The following is a 17,808-nucleotide window of genomic DNA, read 5'->3' on the forward strand; positions in this document are numbered from 1 at the left end:
ATAAGCTAGGCTATAGGTTTCACTTCTACCGACATTGGTCTAGCGCAGTGGTCCCCAATCTTTTTTTCATACGGGCCACAAACATGTTTTGGTCTTGATGTCGCGTGCCGCAACAAAAAATTTAGGGTGAATAACGATTTAAAAGTGGAAAAAAAATTACGACTTTCACGACGACTTTACGTTATTTTGCCGACGGGCGTAAATCTCCAAATGTAAGTAACAGCACGCGGGCCACAGATAAAGTCTCGGCGGCGAACCGCATGTGACCCGCGGGCCGCGGGTTGGAGACAGCTAGTCTAGCGGCCCATGCCACCGCATGCTTTTTGAAGAGGAGCAAAATAGAACCGAAACCTATAGTCATAAAGCGGATAATTTTTTTTCGGTCGCAGTGGCTTACGGCAAAGATCGGAAAGTCACCTTTAGAATAATTATTTTGGACTGCGGTCTGCGAACAAGCCATTTGAAACGATAGATGGATTGTATAATACCAGCTTTACAGTAAATTGTGAAACAGACCCTAAAACAGTTAAGCATTAGTTAAACTAGTTAAACAATAACAGCATAAAAGTACTGCTAACTTGTATAATTTTTAATGTAAAAAGTATAAATACAACTAACACTTATATTATTAAATAAGAAAATGCGGCTGTTTATTATTTGATTTGTATACTCGATTAGCGTTATGTTACATCCATAAAGTTAATATACCTAGCGGAATAGAGAAACAAAGGCCTGAGCAAGAGAGATGTCACTATCAGTAACACTGCGTGGTAAAAAGAGATGTGTGATACATGACAGCTGCAGCACTCTTTTTTTGACGTCCAGTCGGCACGTGCCGCACTTTGACAATATAATCTCATAGAAATCATGTTCAAATATGCTTGTGTAAGTGTATACGTACGTCGTACACATATTTTTACACACAGATGAAACCAATTTCGGTTTCGTTTGACAGCTCGAGACTGTTGCTCTATTCCGCTAGGTATATTAACTTTATGGTTATATCTGAAGACTTAAATGCTACTTAAGATTAAACGTGTGTAAAGCTTTTACGTAAATGGGCCGGCTCAAATAAATCGTAACTGTCTCAAAGAAAACTGCAATAAAGCTGCGCGTCCACTGCATCGGAATCGGAGCCTACGGAGCGTCGTCATTTACGAAATGCCGATGGGGTGCGTCCACTGCATTCGGATTCCGCATCGGCAATTTAGCTAATAATGTATATATGAAATGTGTGCGTTAACGCTTTGGAGTTAAGGTTGGATTTGCTATGTTCAATTTTGATATTTTGTTTCGATTCGCTTTGACTCTGCACTAAATATATAAATTGACCCATAGACGCGGCTGCGGATGACGTCATCGGCATAAATTCCGGTCTCAGGCGCAGAAATGCCGAGCTAGTGCACGCAGTACCATACAAATCAATACAAAGCAACAAATCCGTACGCTCCGATTCCGATCCAGTGCACGCGTATCTTAAGGCTGCGTTTCCACCAGAGATGTGTTTTTGAGAACCAATAGAATCGCTTCATTGACGTGACCTCGCTCAGCGCAGCGATTCTATTGGATCTTAGCAACACATCTCTGGTGGTAACGCAGCCTTGTGTTGGGCTGAGTTAGTGAGGTCTATGGGCGGCGTCTATCGCTTTCCATCAGGCAATCTCTGCTCGTTTTCTGCAGGCTTAGCATGCCAATGGTAGAAATACGGGAGAATATAAATATTAACATATTGTATTAGGGACACAAGGACTTATATTATTTTGTCCTTTGTATATTCTTCCATTAAAGGAAACTTATTTGTGGTTTATTTCATAAAGAGGCACTATCACGTCTTGTGTGTATTGACTTTTCTTTCGAAGACAGCATATCTCTTAATTAAGTAGCATTTAAGGCTTCGTTGGATATGTACAGTTATAGCAGCTTTAATTAAGTTTTGTAATAAGAGACATATGGTGCACATTGCTAGTCCATTCCGAACCATTTTCAATCACTTATCTCCTAAACTATCCTACTCTCATATCGTAGACATATAATATAATGGGGTCCAAATTATTTTCACTAAAATTAATAATTATTAATAAAAATTTGTACGGCCTTTTTCATATTTTAGAAAATTTTACATAATTTAATAATGATCTCTCGGTATGAATTATGTTATTATTAATGATTTAAATGTGTGGTAGATGGGACAAGAAGTATTTTTAACTGACCTTATCGAGCACTATGTATGTAAAATAAAATAATTCACAGGTAGGTGGACTTACGTTTTCGTTACTTTGTGTCCAATTCACAGACATAGATCAAGATAGATACGGCATGTCGCTCTATTTGTATGAAAACGAGCGTGCCACTTGTTTATAGCTACTGTGACGTACCGATGATAAGAAAAGTACCCATTATCTAGGCCAACGTTTCTATTTGAATTTCTACAGCTCAATACGGCATTTTTAGCCATTTAGGCATTTTAAAAATTCCGATTGACGTCCGATCCCGATAGCAGACGAAAGAACAGACTTTCGAAAGACGAGCATTGCTCGTCGTTTGGGAGCGCGATATAGCACGCGAAGTACATACACATGCGGTATCTATCATGATCTATGTCTGTGGTCCAATCAATAATGTTCGTTATCTGTTAGTTTAGACCTACTCTACATAACCCGACTGAATTACGTAGGTCTGCCATCTGCTCATAATTTCTTTTATAATAAAATACAACTTTCTAGCTTAATATTCTTGTCCCACTTGCCAATTTTATTTACAGCAATACCCTTTGAGTTTATATGTAAGTAACGTTGTAACATGTAGTTTATTAAACTGAAGTATTGAGCTGGGCGTGCCTTATACCTTGCAATATAGACTAGGCTTTAGTGTAAAATATACTATCATTGGCATTGATTGTTAGTTGTGGCAATAATGATGTGGCATATGCGTGGAGGCCACAAAGGAAGATCTTCCGACCGAGCGAGGTGTTATGCTCGGTCAGGCCATAGCCCACGTTTATATATACGAGTATACCGACACACTTAGAAAAGTTCGATAGCGCGATGCAGGATTGTGGCGCAATGGTATATATGTCGCAGCCAACTGGTTTAAATAGCCGTTCAATCAAACAGCTAGCCCTTTGACTGAACAATGTCATTCAATTACACGTCTAGCTTTTTAATTGAATATTTCAGTCGCTCAAAACATTCAACACTACAGCTGATTCAAAAGCAGCCGTTTGATTGAATTAGTTCAGCGCTCGCCACCGCGGCGCTAGGTGCTATTGTATTAAGATATTTTTCGTAATTATACGTTACGCGCATACAAGTGAATCAAAATTTAAACAAATATTCAAGGAGAAATTACGGGATTATGAAATGCATCACCAAGGTATTTATTGCAATTTTGTTCAAAATGAGTTAGAATACAATAATTTATTCTTCTTGACATAATTTCATTAGTGTAATAATAACACTAAACTAATGGTCACCTTAGTTAATTTGCCATTTAACCAGTTAGCTAAGCGTCGTCTAGCTGTAGTGTTGAACGTTGCAGTCAACAAGTCGGCTAAACGACGTATAGCTGTGTGATTGAATGGCGTTGTTCAGTCAAAGTGCTAGCTGTTTGATTAAACGGCTTTTTTAACCAGTGGACTGCGACATACATACTTATATTTTATAGGTCAAAAATAATATACATTTCATATGGCATTGATTTTTAACCTTGCAACTGGCAACACCATCTTCAAATTTTTATTTATTTCTTTAACTAAAATATGCCAATGATAGGTTTTGCCCTTAGAGTTCGCTATTAGACTGATTGTGACCAGCCAACTTCAGTTTTGTTGTATGTAATAATAATGTTTTATTAAATTACTGAAACTGCCCTTTTTGTAATGTTTGGTTTTTGTAACAAACAATGTTATAACAACATGTTGTATGGTACACAGAAATCAGAGACGTACATTTTTATTTTCCGTTTTTTAACTGTCATCAATTTTATTTAGTAATATATTATAATATCAAAATTGTTAGTCAAGAAACTTTAAATCGAAATCTAAATTATGATATTTTAATCCACTATTATTTTATTTACATATACTCGTTATATTGTCAAGAGAAACACTGTACCCTTGTGATAGTAAAATTGGCGTCATTTATGTATATTTATAACATAGTTATTTACACATTATTTTTAATAAGAACATATCTCATTCTATGTGATTTTATTTAATAAATATTATTTAATTAACGACACTTTTTTATTGTTAACAACCCCCTCAATTTTGTTAAAAAAATGTTTACAAAAACACACATGAAAGAATAGAAAAATCTTTATTTGTTACTTATATCAAAAGTTTTAAAAGCTATATTCAAATACTGAGTTAGGAGTCACAAAAATTAATAACATACCTCTGTCTCTACTAACAAAAGCATAAAAGAAAGAGATGCAAAGAGTCATTTTACTGAGAAAATAATAACGCAGTCACTTGAAAATGGTTGAAAAATTGTGTCTTTCGCTAGAAGAATTTTATTTAGTTTTTTTTTTTATCTGAGATCCTTCTTTATGTGATTGCGTTATGTAGTGGCGTATTTTGAATCACACAGAAATTCGTAAATTGTTTTTTAACCGACTGTAGATATTTTTTTGTCTTTCAATTGTTAACAAAATATATTTGCTTTCTTCATAAATTCTTGAGTAAAAGAGATAAGTATAAGTTAATGTTCGAATTTCTAAGTGCTGCGCGACCGCGCTATTATATAGTGTCCTACGCAAACATTACAAAAACATCTATACAATTCAGATCTTAACCGAGTCTCAAAATTGACTAGTTTATTATAAGCTCCATCTCACTGTACAGTGTATTGAAAATAATGCCCGTCCACCAATGTAAAAAAAATTTAATAGTGTAAACCAGGAGTCACCAATTAGTTTCGCTCGGGGTCCATACTAACTAATGAAATGACCTTCGCGGTCCACACAGTATATTATGATAAAAAAAAAATATTTATTAAACAAAGGTAATTACGGAATTTACAAAGGTTATCTCTCTGATGTTTGAAGTGAAATTGGTGCAAGCTATAATTGATAATAAATTTTTAACGAAGTTTATCTTCGAAAATGCTTGGTCCGCACATAATGGGTCGGCGGTCCGGATGCGGACCGCGGTCCGCCATTTGGTGACCCCTGGTGTAAACTGTAAAGGCTTCTACATGTTGCTCTATGATGAACAATTTCAGAATGAGCCATAATATATAATTACCACGGTTATATAAAGAAGCCGTATAGAGCCTTTGCAATTATAGGCGCCATTAAGCTAATAATATCATATTCTAAAAGTAGACGTGCATTATTTTTTGGCCTGACACTATACACAATAACAATCATCTAACACTACCACAATCAATACTTCTTAAAAGTCCATTCTGTTAATCTAAAAGATATTCTTGCCGACTAAAACATAATATTAGTTTTTCAACAGCTTTAAGGGCCTGTTTCACCACTTTCTGATAAAGTGGACAATATTTTTGACAGATTTTCCATACTTTATCCGTCAAGTTAAATGGTGAATAGCCTATTCGGCACTTATCAGGAAGTGGTGAAACAGGCCCTAAGACATGCTGATTGCTGACGGAGATAAAAGCTTTGACTATTTGTGGACGACATAATACTTAAAATACAGTTAATAAGTAAATAAAACTATTTAATACAATAAATAATTAAGTTTGTTATACTTACAATTTAATAATAAGTATTATTAGTTATAACTTATAAGAATTCTAGAGAAACCAGTATTTGGTCAATAGTTGCAATGGTCATTTCATGCGAGACTGAACCAGTAATAACGATGATTGATACTAAAACTATGAATTGTGCAATATAAATAATGTGCTTATAATAATATTTAATAAGTGTCGATATAAATATTACACTTTACAATATAATATTCGAATGCATTAAGTACAAAATCTTTAAAGCTATGGAGACTTAAGGCTTCATCGCATTCAGATCTACATCTTTCAAATATCCAACGAGCACGGTGGTTATGTATCTTGAGACTTGAGCCAGGTAAGCAACAGGCGTTTGACAGCAGACATTGTGTAATGTGTGCTGTCTAACGCCTGTTGCTTACCTTTCCCAAGCAGAGGCGGCGTAAGGCGTGGGCGGTGTGAGCGACCGCCCACGGCCTCGCGGTCCTAGGGGCCTCGCGCCCCTTGGACAGCGCGTATTTTTAGGATTTACGAGTATCAAAAAAATCTTTCAACAAAATCCGTCTTCTTCCATTATCCGTCAGGGGGCCTCGCAAAATATATTTTTCCCTCATATTTAGGTCTTGCGCCGCCACTGGTCCCAACTCCCAAGATGTAAGAGCCTTTATTACTTTATTGAACATGCGCATAATTTCTCGTGATAACTATTTAAGTTTTTTACAGTGCTACACATAACATAACCGCCTCCAACTACGCTTTACTCACTAAATTAATTTCAGCGCTTTTTCTTCGTTTGTGGATGATTGGCACGAAACCCCATAAACCAGCTCCAAAAATGAGAATAAAGCCCAGCGTTACGAACAACGACTTGTAGCTGTGCGTGTACTCGAACCACAGACCACAGATCGGCGGACCGATCAGCTGCAGAATCCCGTTCATGAACAAACTGATGCCGTAGGAGGACATCAGCCGCTCCGTCCCCAACATCTCCGTCATCACCAGCGCTGTCACTCCCACGTTGATCCCCGAGGCGATGCCGAAGATGGAACAGTAGGCGCTTATAGCACCGTACGATGTCACCAAAGGTATGACCGCCAAGCTCACCCCCGATAGAAGCAAGCCTGTGATGAAGAAGTAGCGTTTCGGCGTTAGAACCACATCGGATAGCGCCGACCCGCCTATCCTTCCCACCAAATCTAGTGCTGATATTATCGAAAGAAGATAGGCTCCGCGCGTCTTATCGAAGCCGCACTCCTGCGCGTAGGACGGGACTAAAATTATAAAGTTCGTGTACGAAATGGCGCATGTGCAGTTCGATATCAGGATGACCAAGTAAATGGGATCCTTTAGCAGCTGTATATCGAAATACTTGCTCGGTTCCTTCTTGGAATCGTCCTCTTTCGACCGTTTCCGGCACCCGCAGCAGTAGGATATGGGCGCCAAGCTGTCCGTGACCGACTTTAGACTGAATTGCGACGCGAATTCGCTGGGTTTCTCGAAGGCGGACAACGTAGAACCATGGAAGGGGGTGGACATGTATTGAAAACTCGACGTGGACGGGCTTCGCTTGGGCGTTTTGGGCACTAGAAGTTTTTTGCCGAAAGCATCCGTTGAGTTCATACAGCCAGACTTTCCTTCGGGTACCGATTCCAGTAGAGATGGGGTGCTGGGGAGATGGTTGGACATCTTGCTGGAGATGTGCTGGAGGCCGTGTTTGGACGCCGTCGTCGATATCTTTCTGACTCTATTTTCGAGTGCCACTTGGACGGAACTGGCGGATCGCGCGAACTCGCTCTTGGGGGATCTCTCGTCTTGGTGGAAGATGGCGGGTGACCCATTCGAGTGGATGTCAGCTGCGGCGTCCTCAGTTAGCACCAGTCTGGGGTTCGCCAACTCCATGTCGTGCGGATCTTCCTCTATAAATGCTTCCAACTGAAAATAAAGATTTGTTCTGTATTTTTCTGTTTAGGAAAACAAGGAATTAGTTACTTTGCAAATATGACTTTCTGAATTTAAACATTCTTTACTGTTGCAAAAGCTAGTTTTTTTTTAATAAAAAAATATCATATCCTTGGATGTTGCGATCTAGTTTTATTGAAGATGTTCATTATATAATTTTTACCCTTACTCTGTAATCATATTGCACTACATACCTTTACAACAATTCAGCATCATATTATAATACATAATCTCTTTTCTCTATGCCTTAGTTGAAGGAGGGAAATAATAAAACCAGTGAAAATAGTATATATTTATTATTCATGTAGAAATTAAGTTTGTAGGCATCCTAAACATAATAGAAATACTTGTAAAAGAATGTATAAGTATCTAAGTAATAACAAGTTGTGCTTTTGCTGCGACAAAATATTTCTGGCGACATAATAAATTAAAAGTCTTAACTTGCGTTCTTATGTAGTATATCATCAGTAAAATAAATATAGTTTTAGCGTTGTCACATTGCTTTTTTGCGTTGCTTGGTTTCTATTGGCGGTGCGGCCACAGCATCGCTCAATCAAAACGCCGTTAGCGGTATCGTTGCGTTGGCAAAATGCGATGCGCCCAGCCGCCGATGCATCGAATGGAAAAGAAACGAATTGCTGAAGAAATTTCTTCTTCATCAACTAATTAATGCAGAAACTTCATTAATTAATTGATGAAAAAGAAGATGTTTCAAATATCTCGCTAAGCAACGCAATGCAATGAAGAAATGTGACTTTGCTTTAGGAAAGGAACTACAACAAGTAAGGCCCCGTACTCACTAGTTTTTGGACAGAATGCGTGACTGTATAGTACCAAGAAAGTGAAGAAATTAAAGAGTGGCAACATCGTAGTGTCATCCCTTTCAAATCAATTTAAGAAAAAAGGGATGACACTACGATGTTGCCACTTTTTAATTTCTTCACTTTCTTGACAGACTATAGGTGCACTTTGTGCAGTTTTGTGCAAAACAAAGCCAAAATTATAAAGTTCTGTAGTTATGCCTAATCTGTGTCATAGATTACAATTCACAAATATGAGTTCTTAATACTTAAATTGATTGTGAAAATATTAAATGAAATCATAGTACACATTAATAATATGGTCTTAGAAACAGGAACTAAATATAAAGTGGATTTGTACGTATCATTTGTGTAATTTTAAAATTAATTCTAAATATGCCAGATCAAACACTGCCATGGCCCATGCCCACTTATAGGGAACGTGCGCAACTAAGGTGCTGCGAACTGGTGTCAGCAATCCATAACTTGCTGTTTATTATTTTACTTGTCATGTGCTGCCGATAGTTCCTTCAGAAAAAAATTGCTGAGAGAAAGTGGCGTCACAAAACTCCATAGTCACAAATCCGAAATGTGTGCTAAATTATTTACTTGACATGTACTTACTGTATTGTACTGTATAGTCTGTCAAAAAAATTTCTTCTTCATCAACTAATTAATGCAGAAACTTCATTAATTAATTGATGAAGAAGAAGATGTTTCAAATATCTCGCTAAGCAACGCAATGCAATGAAGGAATGTGACTTTGCTTTAGGAAAGGAACTACAACAAGTAAGGCCCCGTACTCACTAGTTTTTGGACAGAATGCGTGACTGTATAGTCTACCAAGAAAGTGAAGAAATTAAAGAGTGGCAACATCGTAGTGTCATCCCTTTCAAATCAATCTAAGAAAAAAGGGATGACACTACGATGTTGCCACTTTTTAATTTTTTCACTTTCTTGACAGACTATACTGTACTGTAATGTACTGCCACCTATAGTTCTGCGCGTTCCTTGTAGGCTTTGCAGGCTTAAACCTGTCCTTAGGAAATAGCCCTAAACTTTCTATAAGTAATCAAATTATTTTAAGCAAAAAATTATCTTAACATCTAAAATGTAAATCATAATTTGAATTTATTGCATGTTTTAATTTTCATTTTTTTTTTATAATTTTAAAAATGTCATGCTTAAGAGACCAATTAATTTTTAGCTACCAGTCTAACAATTATTTGATATATACCTACCTAGTAAATATTTGGTCCAATATATAATTTGGTAGTTTAGTGGCCGCTACAAAGCATTACCTAATACCTACTCAATTTTTTGTTTCACTTGGATGTCTTACTTAAAAAAAATGTTACCTACCCCCATAAGACAAATAATATATTAAAATTAAGTAGAAGATAAGTAAATATACGCCATATTTTGATAGCATAAAAAATAAAATTGTGCTAGTGAGAAACTTGGAAAAAGAAAGAGAAAGATACACATGTAACTTTCTTTTTCTCTTTTAAAATAATTATATTAATTATGATAACATACCTTTTGTATAATTTACGCCACGCCGCGCCGTAAGCACACTGGCGACGCAAGCCGCGAAAAATAGAAAGAGCGAGATGCAAGATAGTGCAATGTTGTTTGACGTGTGAGTTAGCAAATCTGTAAGACTCGATTTATAGTCTGTCAAAAAGTGAAGAAATTAAAAAAAACATCATAGTGTCATCCTTTCCAAATCAATCTACGAAAAAAGGAACTACGATTTTTCATTTTTTCGCTTTTTTGACAGACTATATTATATGCATCCGACTGAACACGCGGTTTGGCGGCCACGAAAACATAAGCAATAATTGTATGTAAATGACTGCGCCACCGGGCCGCTATTTATAACATACTATGACTTATGACCTCGGGGTGTAGCGGCCAAAACGCTTGTTCGTGCGGACGCATATAAATCCAGCCTGAGCCGCATTTCTACGGTTCGCAGTGTCAGTGTGCTAACGTCGCTACCAAAGTCATTCTGAAGTATCGTCGTTCTAAACCTTCACACCATTCAAAGCGTTCTCTATCTTCTTCCTCTTAATTCTATCAACGATCGGCATCAGTAGCCACAGAGAGGCGCCAGCGATGAAAATTATCCCGAAAGTAACGAATATTTGCGTGAAATTCTTGTCTATTTCAAACCAGAGACCACAGACGGGCGGACCGATTAGTTGAAGACATCCGTTCACGAATAAACTGATACCGTAAGTCGACATCAGTCTGTCCACGCCCAGAATCTCTGCCATCACCAGCGTTGTGACGCCACAGTTAATGCCTGCAGCTAAACCAAAACACGCGCAACAGATACTAATAGCCAGGTAGGAATGTAGAAACGGCATTATCACTAAGGTTACTCCAGAAAAGAATAATCCGCCGACAAAGTAGACTTTCTTGGGCATTAAATTGAGGTCAGAGAGAGCGGAGCCGCCGATACGTCCGACCAGGTCGAGCGCCGACACCGTACTGAGCAAGTACGCGCCGCGCGCCTTATCGAGACCGATATTCTCCGCGTGCGAGGGTAGAAGGATAATAAAATTGGTGTACGAAATCGCGTTGGTGCTACTAGAGAGTAGAATAATTAAGTAGATCGGATCGGCGAGAAGACTTATATCGAAGAACTTATTCTTCTCCTTCTTCGCTTTGGTCTTGCAACAGAAGCAGCAGTAGGCAACATCAGCAACGCTTTCGGTGATGGACTTTAGAGAGAACTGCGACGCGAATTCGTTGGGTTGCTCGAAGGCCGAGAGAGTGGAGCCGTGGAAGGGAGTAGAGACGTACGCGAAGCTGGAAGTTGAGGTGTTCCGTTTAGCTGCACTGAGACGTTTGGCGTATATATCCTGGGAGCCAAACTTCCTCCCGTCCCCCGCCATCGACGCGTAACTGGGGGTGGTTTTGGGCGGTCTTGTATACGACATCTTCCTATTCGAGGCGTTGTATCGTATATTCTGAGATGAGTTTAATCGATTCTGACTGTTGTATTGCACGATTCTCTCCGTTTTACCCTCTTGTTCCTCTTGATTTACTTCTTTTTCTGCTTCTATCGGTTCCTCTTCTTCGAACAAGATGTCGTCCTGGAAAGAACATGATTTTTAGTCTAGCACTCAACATAAAACGAGCACTACACAATGGATGGATTTTGTATTTGTGAAACAAGCGGTAACAGCCGCACTCGATAACATATTGTGATAACATACGTAACTAGTGCAATGAACAATTTCACATCATGTACATCGTCCATGTACAGATATGTCAAAATCGTTGTTAAATTAAAGTTAAATACCCTTAAGAGGATACACCAGGGGCGAGAGAAATTGAAAATAGGTATTTGAAAATGTATTGCTGTCTCACCAATCTCAAGTCTCCCACCGCAGAGCGCGATAGAGACAATACGACAAAAGTTCTAATAAAAGAACAGAAAATCTTCGATTCGTTGTCCGCTGATTCCTCCTCCAAAACTTAACCGATTTAAGTACTTTTTTCATTAAGAATTAAAGCAAGGCTTGAGCTGTGTTCCTGTGTTTTATTTTTTTTGTATATTTTAGCCAGTTTTGTTTTCTGGGTGTTTGAACACAGAGGAAAATCTTGTCATTTTTTGGGTTTTTGGACATTCTTATCTTTTTAATAATAAAATTATGAAAAAAAAGAAAACATAGGGACATGCTAATAGCGGCCATAGATATTCAGGAAAAAAATCGTAACTCTACCGGCATTATCCAGGGAGGAAACAGGGGACAGCGTTTGTTTGTATGGAAAAACGGCGGTGTGGACTCCTCTTAAGATATTTGAGTGCGTCAGTAAGTACAGTCGAACTATATTCTTGTATTTTCTCGGAGTAAGTATATAACAGTGACAGGTATGAAACAGAAAATTTTTCAAAGAACAAGAATGTAGTTGTACTCATAAAGTTAATATACCTAGCGGAATAGAGCAACAATCTCGAGTTGTCAAACGAAACCGAAACTAATTTACATCTGTGTGTAAAATATGTGTACGTATACACTCACACAAGCATCTCTCTATGAGATTAGATTGTCAACGTGCCGATAAGTGCCGACTGGACGTCAAAGAAGAGTTCTGCTGTCATGTATCACACGTCTCTTTTTACCACGCAGTGTTACTGATAGTGACATCTCGCTTGCTCTGGACTTTGTCTCTCAATTCCGCTAGGTATATTAACTTTATGGTTGTACTGTACTTTTTAATAAAAAGAGAAGGAAAAAATTATGAGATAGCAGTAGCAGTCAGATTAAAAGCGTGAACTGGGAATATTAAAAAAACGTCATCGTCATTGGTCCTTTGGGAACAAGTCGATATTTTTAAATGCATGCAAAAATCAGAGCAAAAATGTAAACTAGACAATAAAAAAATATCGAATCGAAAATAATAAACGTGCACCTAGAATATTTTTAGACCTAAATAACAACATTTTGTCAAATGTAACATGTGAAATATTATGAAAATTTATTAAGATACAGCTAAAACCCTTTTTAATATTTTCTGTATTATTATATTGGACTCTCAAACATTTTAAAGTAGAAAAAGGGTTTTACTTTAGGTAAGTACTACAACAATAATTGTTTCGTATTAGATATTAGTTAATTATTCAAATTAATTGTACACGAAATTATCTGTTATTAAATTATGAAATAAAATTCAAATGATTAAATTGTGATTAATGAAATATATTTAGTGAATTTAATTTGTTAATACTGAAAATGTGAAAAACATCTACAAAATATTAAACATCACAACTAAACGCATTTACATTTTAAATCTTACTTACTTTGTCTTTGGAGTTATCTTTATAACCTTTATCCTAAAAACGAGTCTTGAATATCAAAAAGTTTAACAAAGTACTCCTACATAAGTACAATGCAATAATTATAAAAATAGCGAAGTCTGGACATAATTCTTACAGTATAAAGTAGCACCTATGCCTACATTTAGAGCTTTAACAAGATTATAAAGTACATACAAAAATAAAAAGAAACAAAAAAAGTAATTGTAAAAAAATATATATTAAAAAAACTTATAAATTCGTTTACATTTAAAATAATTCTTGTATTGCATAAATTCGTTCTAACAACACTTACAAAATAATATTTGTGCAAATTCACTAAGTGTCCATCCACTTATTGCGTCACAGCTTAAGAGACGTCATAACAAATGTGACAAAACATGTTAGGTTGGTTTTAGACTTTAGTGTCACGCGGACCGTCGGTACGGATCGCTCCGTATAGACAGATCTGTATATTAAGCTATAAGAAGCGTTTCAGAGTAATTCGGACGGGTCCGTATGGACGTCGTAGTCCGCATTACTCCTTACAGCTTAATACAGATCGATCTATATGAAGCGATCCGTACTGACGGTTCGCGTGACACTAAAACCAGCCTTAAAGGTGAGACCACACTACGCAGCAGAGACGCGACATGTCACACGACGCTTCACATTCCATAGCAGTGACGTTTCACAAACGTCAATTCTATGGAATGTGAAGTGTCGTGTCGTGTCGCTTTAGGCTTCTTACAGACGAACGGCACTTGTCGACAGCACGCGTCGACGACAGTCGACAAGTCTAAAAAAATAAATGAAAAAAATCCAGCGACTGCTGTCGACAAGTGCCGTAAGAGCTCTCAGTGCGGTCTCACTTTTTTAATACTTTTAAAAAAGTATTAAAAAAGTGTGACTTAAGTGGTAAAAAAAAACAAATTTTGTGCGCCGTAATATGTGGATGGCCTAACACATAACTAGACTTTTTGGCACGCGGGTTGATTTTTTAATTTTTTCCTCTTGTATCTGTCTATGATCGGCATGAGCAGCCAGAGCGCGGCGCCGCCGATGAAAATAAACCCGAAGGTTAAAAACATGTTGACGTAGTTTTGGTCTCGTTCAAACCAGATCCCACAGACGGGTGGTCCCACCAGCTGTAGGATGCCGTTAACGAATAAACTGATACCGTAAGTCGACATTAATCTATCAACACCTAATATTTCCGCCATAACTAGCGTCGTCGTGGAATTGTTCACACCGGACGCTAGACCAAACAACGCGCAGAAAATACTGATCGTTGTGTAGGACTCTAAAAACGGTATAGTTGCCAGAGTTATACCCGAGAAAAGCAGACCTCCGACGAAATAAAACGTCTTCGGCACTATATTTAAATCGCAGAGGGTAGACCCTCCTATACGTCCGACCAGGTCGAGCGCTGACACCGTACTGAGCAATAACGCGCCTTTGTTCTTATCGAAACCGACGTTTTGCGCGTATGAGGGTAGGAGAATAATAAAGTTTGTGCAAGATATGGCGACGGTGCTGCTCGATATGAGAATAACTAAGTACGTCGGGTCGGTTAGTAAGCTGACGTCGAAAAACTTGTTCTGCTCTTTCTTCCGCTTCATCTTGCAGCAGAAGCAGCAGTAGGCGACGTCTGTTACGCTTTCTGTGATGGACTTGAGAGAGAATTGCGACGCGAATTCGTTTGGTCTGTCAAAAGCTGACAGAGTCGAGCCGTGGAATGGGGTAGAAACGTAAGCGAAGCTGGTGGTAGATAGGTTCCGTTTGGGTCCGGTGACCACGCTTTGTCTTCTACTGACGGCCTCCTGGGATCCAAGTTTTTTTTGGTCCCGTCCGTCCACTGCTATTGACGCTGAGCTGAATGTGGATTTGACCATCGGTCGTGGATACGACAGCTTTCTTTTCGACAGCGTCGGTTTAAGATTGTTTGATGACGCGTTCGGATTGTCAAGTACTTTGTTCAGTATATTCTTCTCCGAATTCTTCTTGATCAGCTCGCTGGCTGCGCCGTTGGGCTTGTCAACTTGCGCCATGTTTATAACCTCTATTGGTTCCTCTTCTTCCTCTATTAAAATGTCATCCTGTAAAGAAAGAACGTTGTCAATTAATGAACCTTTATTTTATAGCTCGACCAAAAATATAAAAAACCCACCAAGTTATTTTACGGATTCTAGCTTCGCATAGTGTTGCTACTATAAATAATAAGGCGGCTCAGTGCAGGTTTTTTAAGCTGGTCATACTTTCATTGAACGATCAAAAGGTTAGGTACTACAGCTAAGAAACTCCTCAGCTGAACTATACGCGCCAGAATTCGAAACACTTACTAATAACGGGAAATTTACACTAAGGGTGGATTGCACCAACTTACTTTAACTGAGGAGTGTCATTTCAAAAGGGCTTATTTCCACTTTTGGAAAAAATTGAAGTAATGATGGGAATCCATTCTCATCATACGTTTGCACCTCTATACTAATTTGTTTATTACAAAAACACCTTATTTCCTTTGTAAATTTGACTTTCAATTTACGTATTCAAAACAAATATGCCTATTTCCACGTCACATAGGACGTTTTTTGCATTTATTGAAAAATTGGATAAGGTGGAAGTAAGTTCTTTTGAAATGACACTCCTCAACTATAACTGTAACTTTAACTACAATGCAAAATGTCAAATCTTTGGTTATAGTCAAAAATGGACGCCATATTTAACCATAACCATAGAGCTCGACGAGGCTTTAAATGCACGTGGCGAATAAAATAAATTAATTAAAAATCAAAAAACCCGACTGCAAAAAATGTTAACTAAAAAGAAAGAAACAAGACCTAATTCTGCCGGAGGCATCGAATCCATGTTTTAACTGATACGACTCTTGCTTACGAGTTTCATGCCAGGATAAATAGAAGGTTACATAGAAAAATGTAGAAGAAGAAAGTGGATAATAAAATGCAGTCGGAGGCATGTCGCACCAAGTTTAACATTATTTCATAAATCATAAAATATTATGCCTCCGACTGCATTTTATTATCCACTTTCTTCTTCTACATTTTTCTATGTGACCTTCTATTTATCCTGGCATGAAACTCGTAAGCAAGAGTCGTATCAATTAAAACATGGATTCGATGCCTCCGGCAGAATTAGGTCTTGTTTCTTTCTTTTTAGTTAACATTTTTTGCAGTCGGGTTTTTTGATTTTTAATTAATTTATTTTATTTTCGACTTTTTAGTTGTAGCCATCTAACCATTTCGACAATCAATCTAATACAAAATTGAAAAACTACCGTGCTGATATTTCTAAGTGTACCTACAATACGTTATAGCACATAGGTTTGGTACTGTTTCCAAATCATTGTTTTTTTTAATACTTTGTCATTGAATTCCGTCTTGTTTCAGTAATGTCAGTTAATTTTTAATTATGTATTTATCCATGCAGGCGGATTTTGGTTTTTTCTTATTTTATTACTAGCGGTTGGCCGCGGCTCCGCCCACGTGGATGTCGGTGAGCGCTGCAAAAAGCATACCCAGGAAAGACTCGGTCAGCAAAATGATTCCCAGGTCAATTCACAGACTCCAACACTAACATCGACGACGTAGTCATTATACGCAGGCCGCGCACTATCGTAATAATATTTTAATTTCGCCATAATTTCAAAACCAAATGTCCAATTTTATTCATTCAAAGACCAAATATTATCTACATAAACTGTACTTAGTAATGGGATAATTTATTTTGGTAAGAATTAAAAGAATGAGTAAAATAAACTCGTTTAAATATAGTCCAAAAAAATTCAAGATTTTTGAATAAATAAATGGTTTTTGTGGCTTACTCGACATATATACGTATAGTATGGCGCGAACTTTTTTGTAGATATTTATAAGTTCTACAAATACTTAAAACATTTTATGGTTCTATCTTTTATAGTTTAGGCAGCGTACGTAAAATTAGTAACTGTTCTGGTTGATTTTTTACACCTTGCGTCCGAAGAACCCAAATATCTTACGGAACCCTATTTTTTTCGAAAATAAAATTCAGCCTATGTTCAGCAAAAATAATGTAGGATTCCAATGGTAAAAGAATTTTTCAAATCGGTCCAGTAGTTTCGGCGCCAAACAAACAAAAAATCAAATCTTTCCACTTTATAATATTAGTGTAGATTTATCGTTCCATTTAAAATTAAAACCGCAATATATGTACGTTATATACATATTTAGAATCAGGGTTTAAAATCCTTTATTTTGATACCCCACTCGATATGCTTGGTAGAATTTTTATTTTTTTTACCTCACAATATGGCGTCAAACATCTGCCATTTTGTTTTTTTTTAAATGTCACCTATCTAAGAACACTTGGGTCATTAAGACAAATCTAACGATACCTCAATTGTGAAAATCCGTTTAGCGGTTCTGGAGATACAAGGTAATAAAGAATATTAAAAACATACAAGATACGCGCCAAACACATAACCCTCCTGGCAGTCGGGTAATAAAAAAGGAACTAATAGTGTCATTATACAAAAACGCCATTTTTG

The 17,808-nt window shown here is 37.4% G+C and overlaps 1 protein-coding gene and 1 long non-coding RNA gene across 3 annotated transcripts in view; both read right to left on the reverse strand.

The window, feature by feature from the left end:
- Nucleotides 1-5,774: 5,774 nt before the first annotated feature.
- Nucleotides 5,775-17,808, reverse strand: part of LOC121736789 (monocarboxylate transporter 13) — a 43,697-nt gene continuing 31,663 nt past the window's right edge. The window contains exons 8-9 of one of the 2 annotated variants that reach the window (XM_042128178.1): nucleotides 14,298-15,364; nucleotides 5,784-7,626 (exon numbers count right to left, since the gene is read on the reverse strand). In XM_042128178.1, the coding sequence (XP_041984112.1) occupies nucleotides 6,444-7,626; nucleotides 14,298-15,364 (2,250 nt within the window). In that variant the 3' untranslated portion in view covers nucleotides 5,784-6,443. Of the gene's footprint in view, nucleotides 7,627-14,297; nucleotides 15,365-17,808 lie in introns of both variants that reach the window. The other variant, XM_042128176.1, reaches the window with a different exon arrangement.
- Nucleotides 7,930-9,335, reverse strand: LOC121736791. The gene is made up of 2 exons (XR_006037063.1): nucleotides 8,610-9,335; nucleotides 7,930-8,475 (listed from the first exon to the last, which is right to left on the reverse strand). It is a non-coding gene; the product is annotated as an uncharacterized LOC121736791 (long non-coding RNA).

This window comes from Aricia agestis, chromosome 19 (genome assembly GCF_905147365.1).
Source record: "Aricia agestis chromosome 19, ilAriAges1.1, whole genome shotgun sequence".
NCBI classification, from domain to species: domain Eukaryota; kingdom Metazoa; phylum Arthropoda; class Insecta; order Lepidoptera; family Lycaenidae; genus Aricia; species Aricia agestis.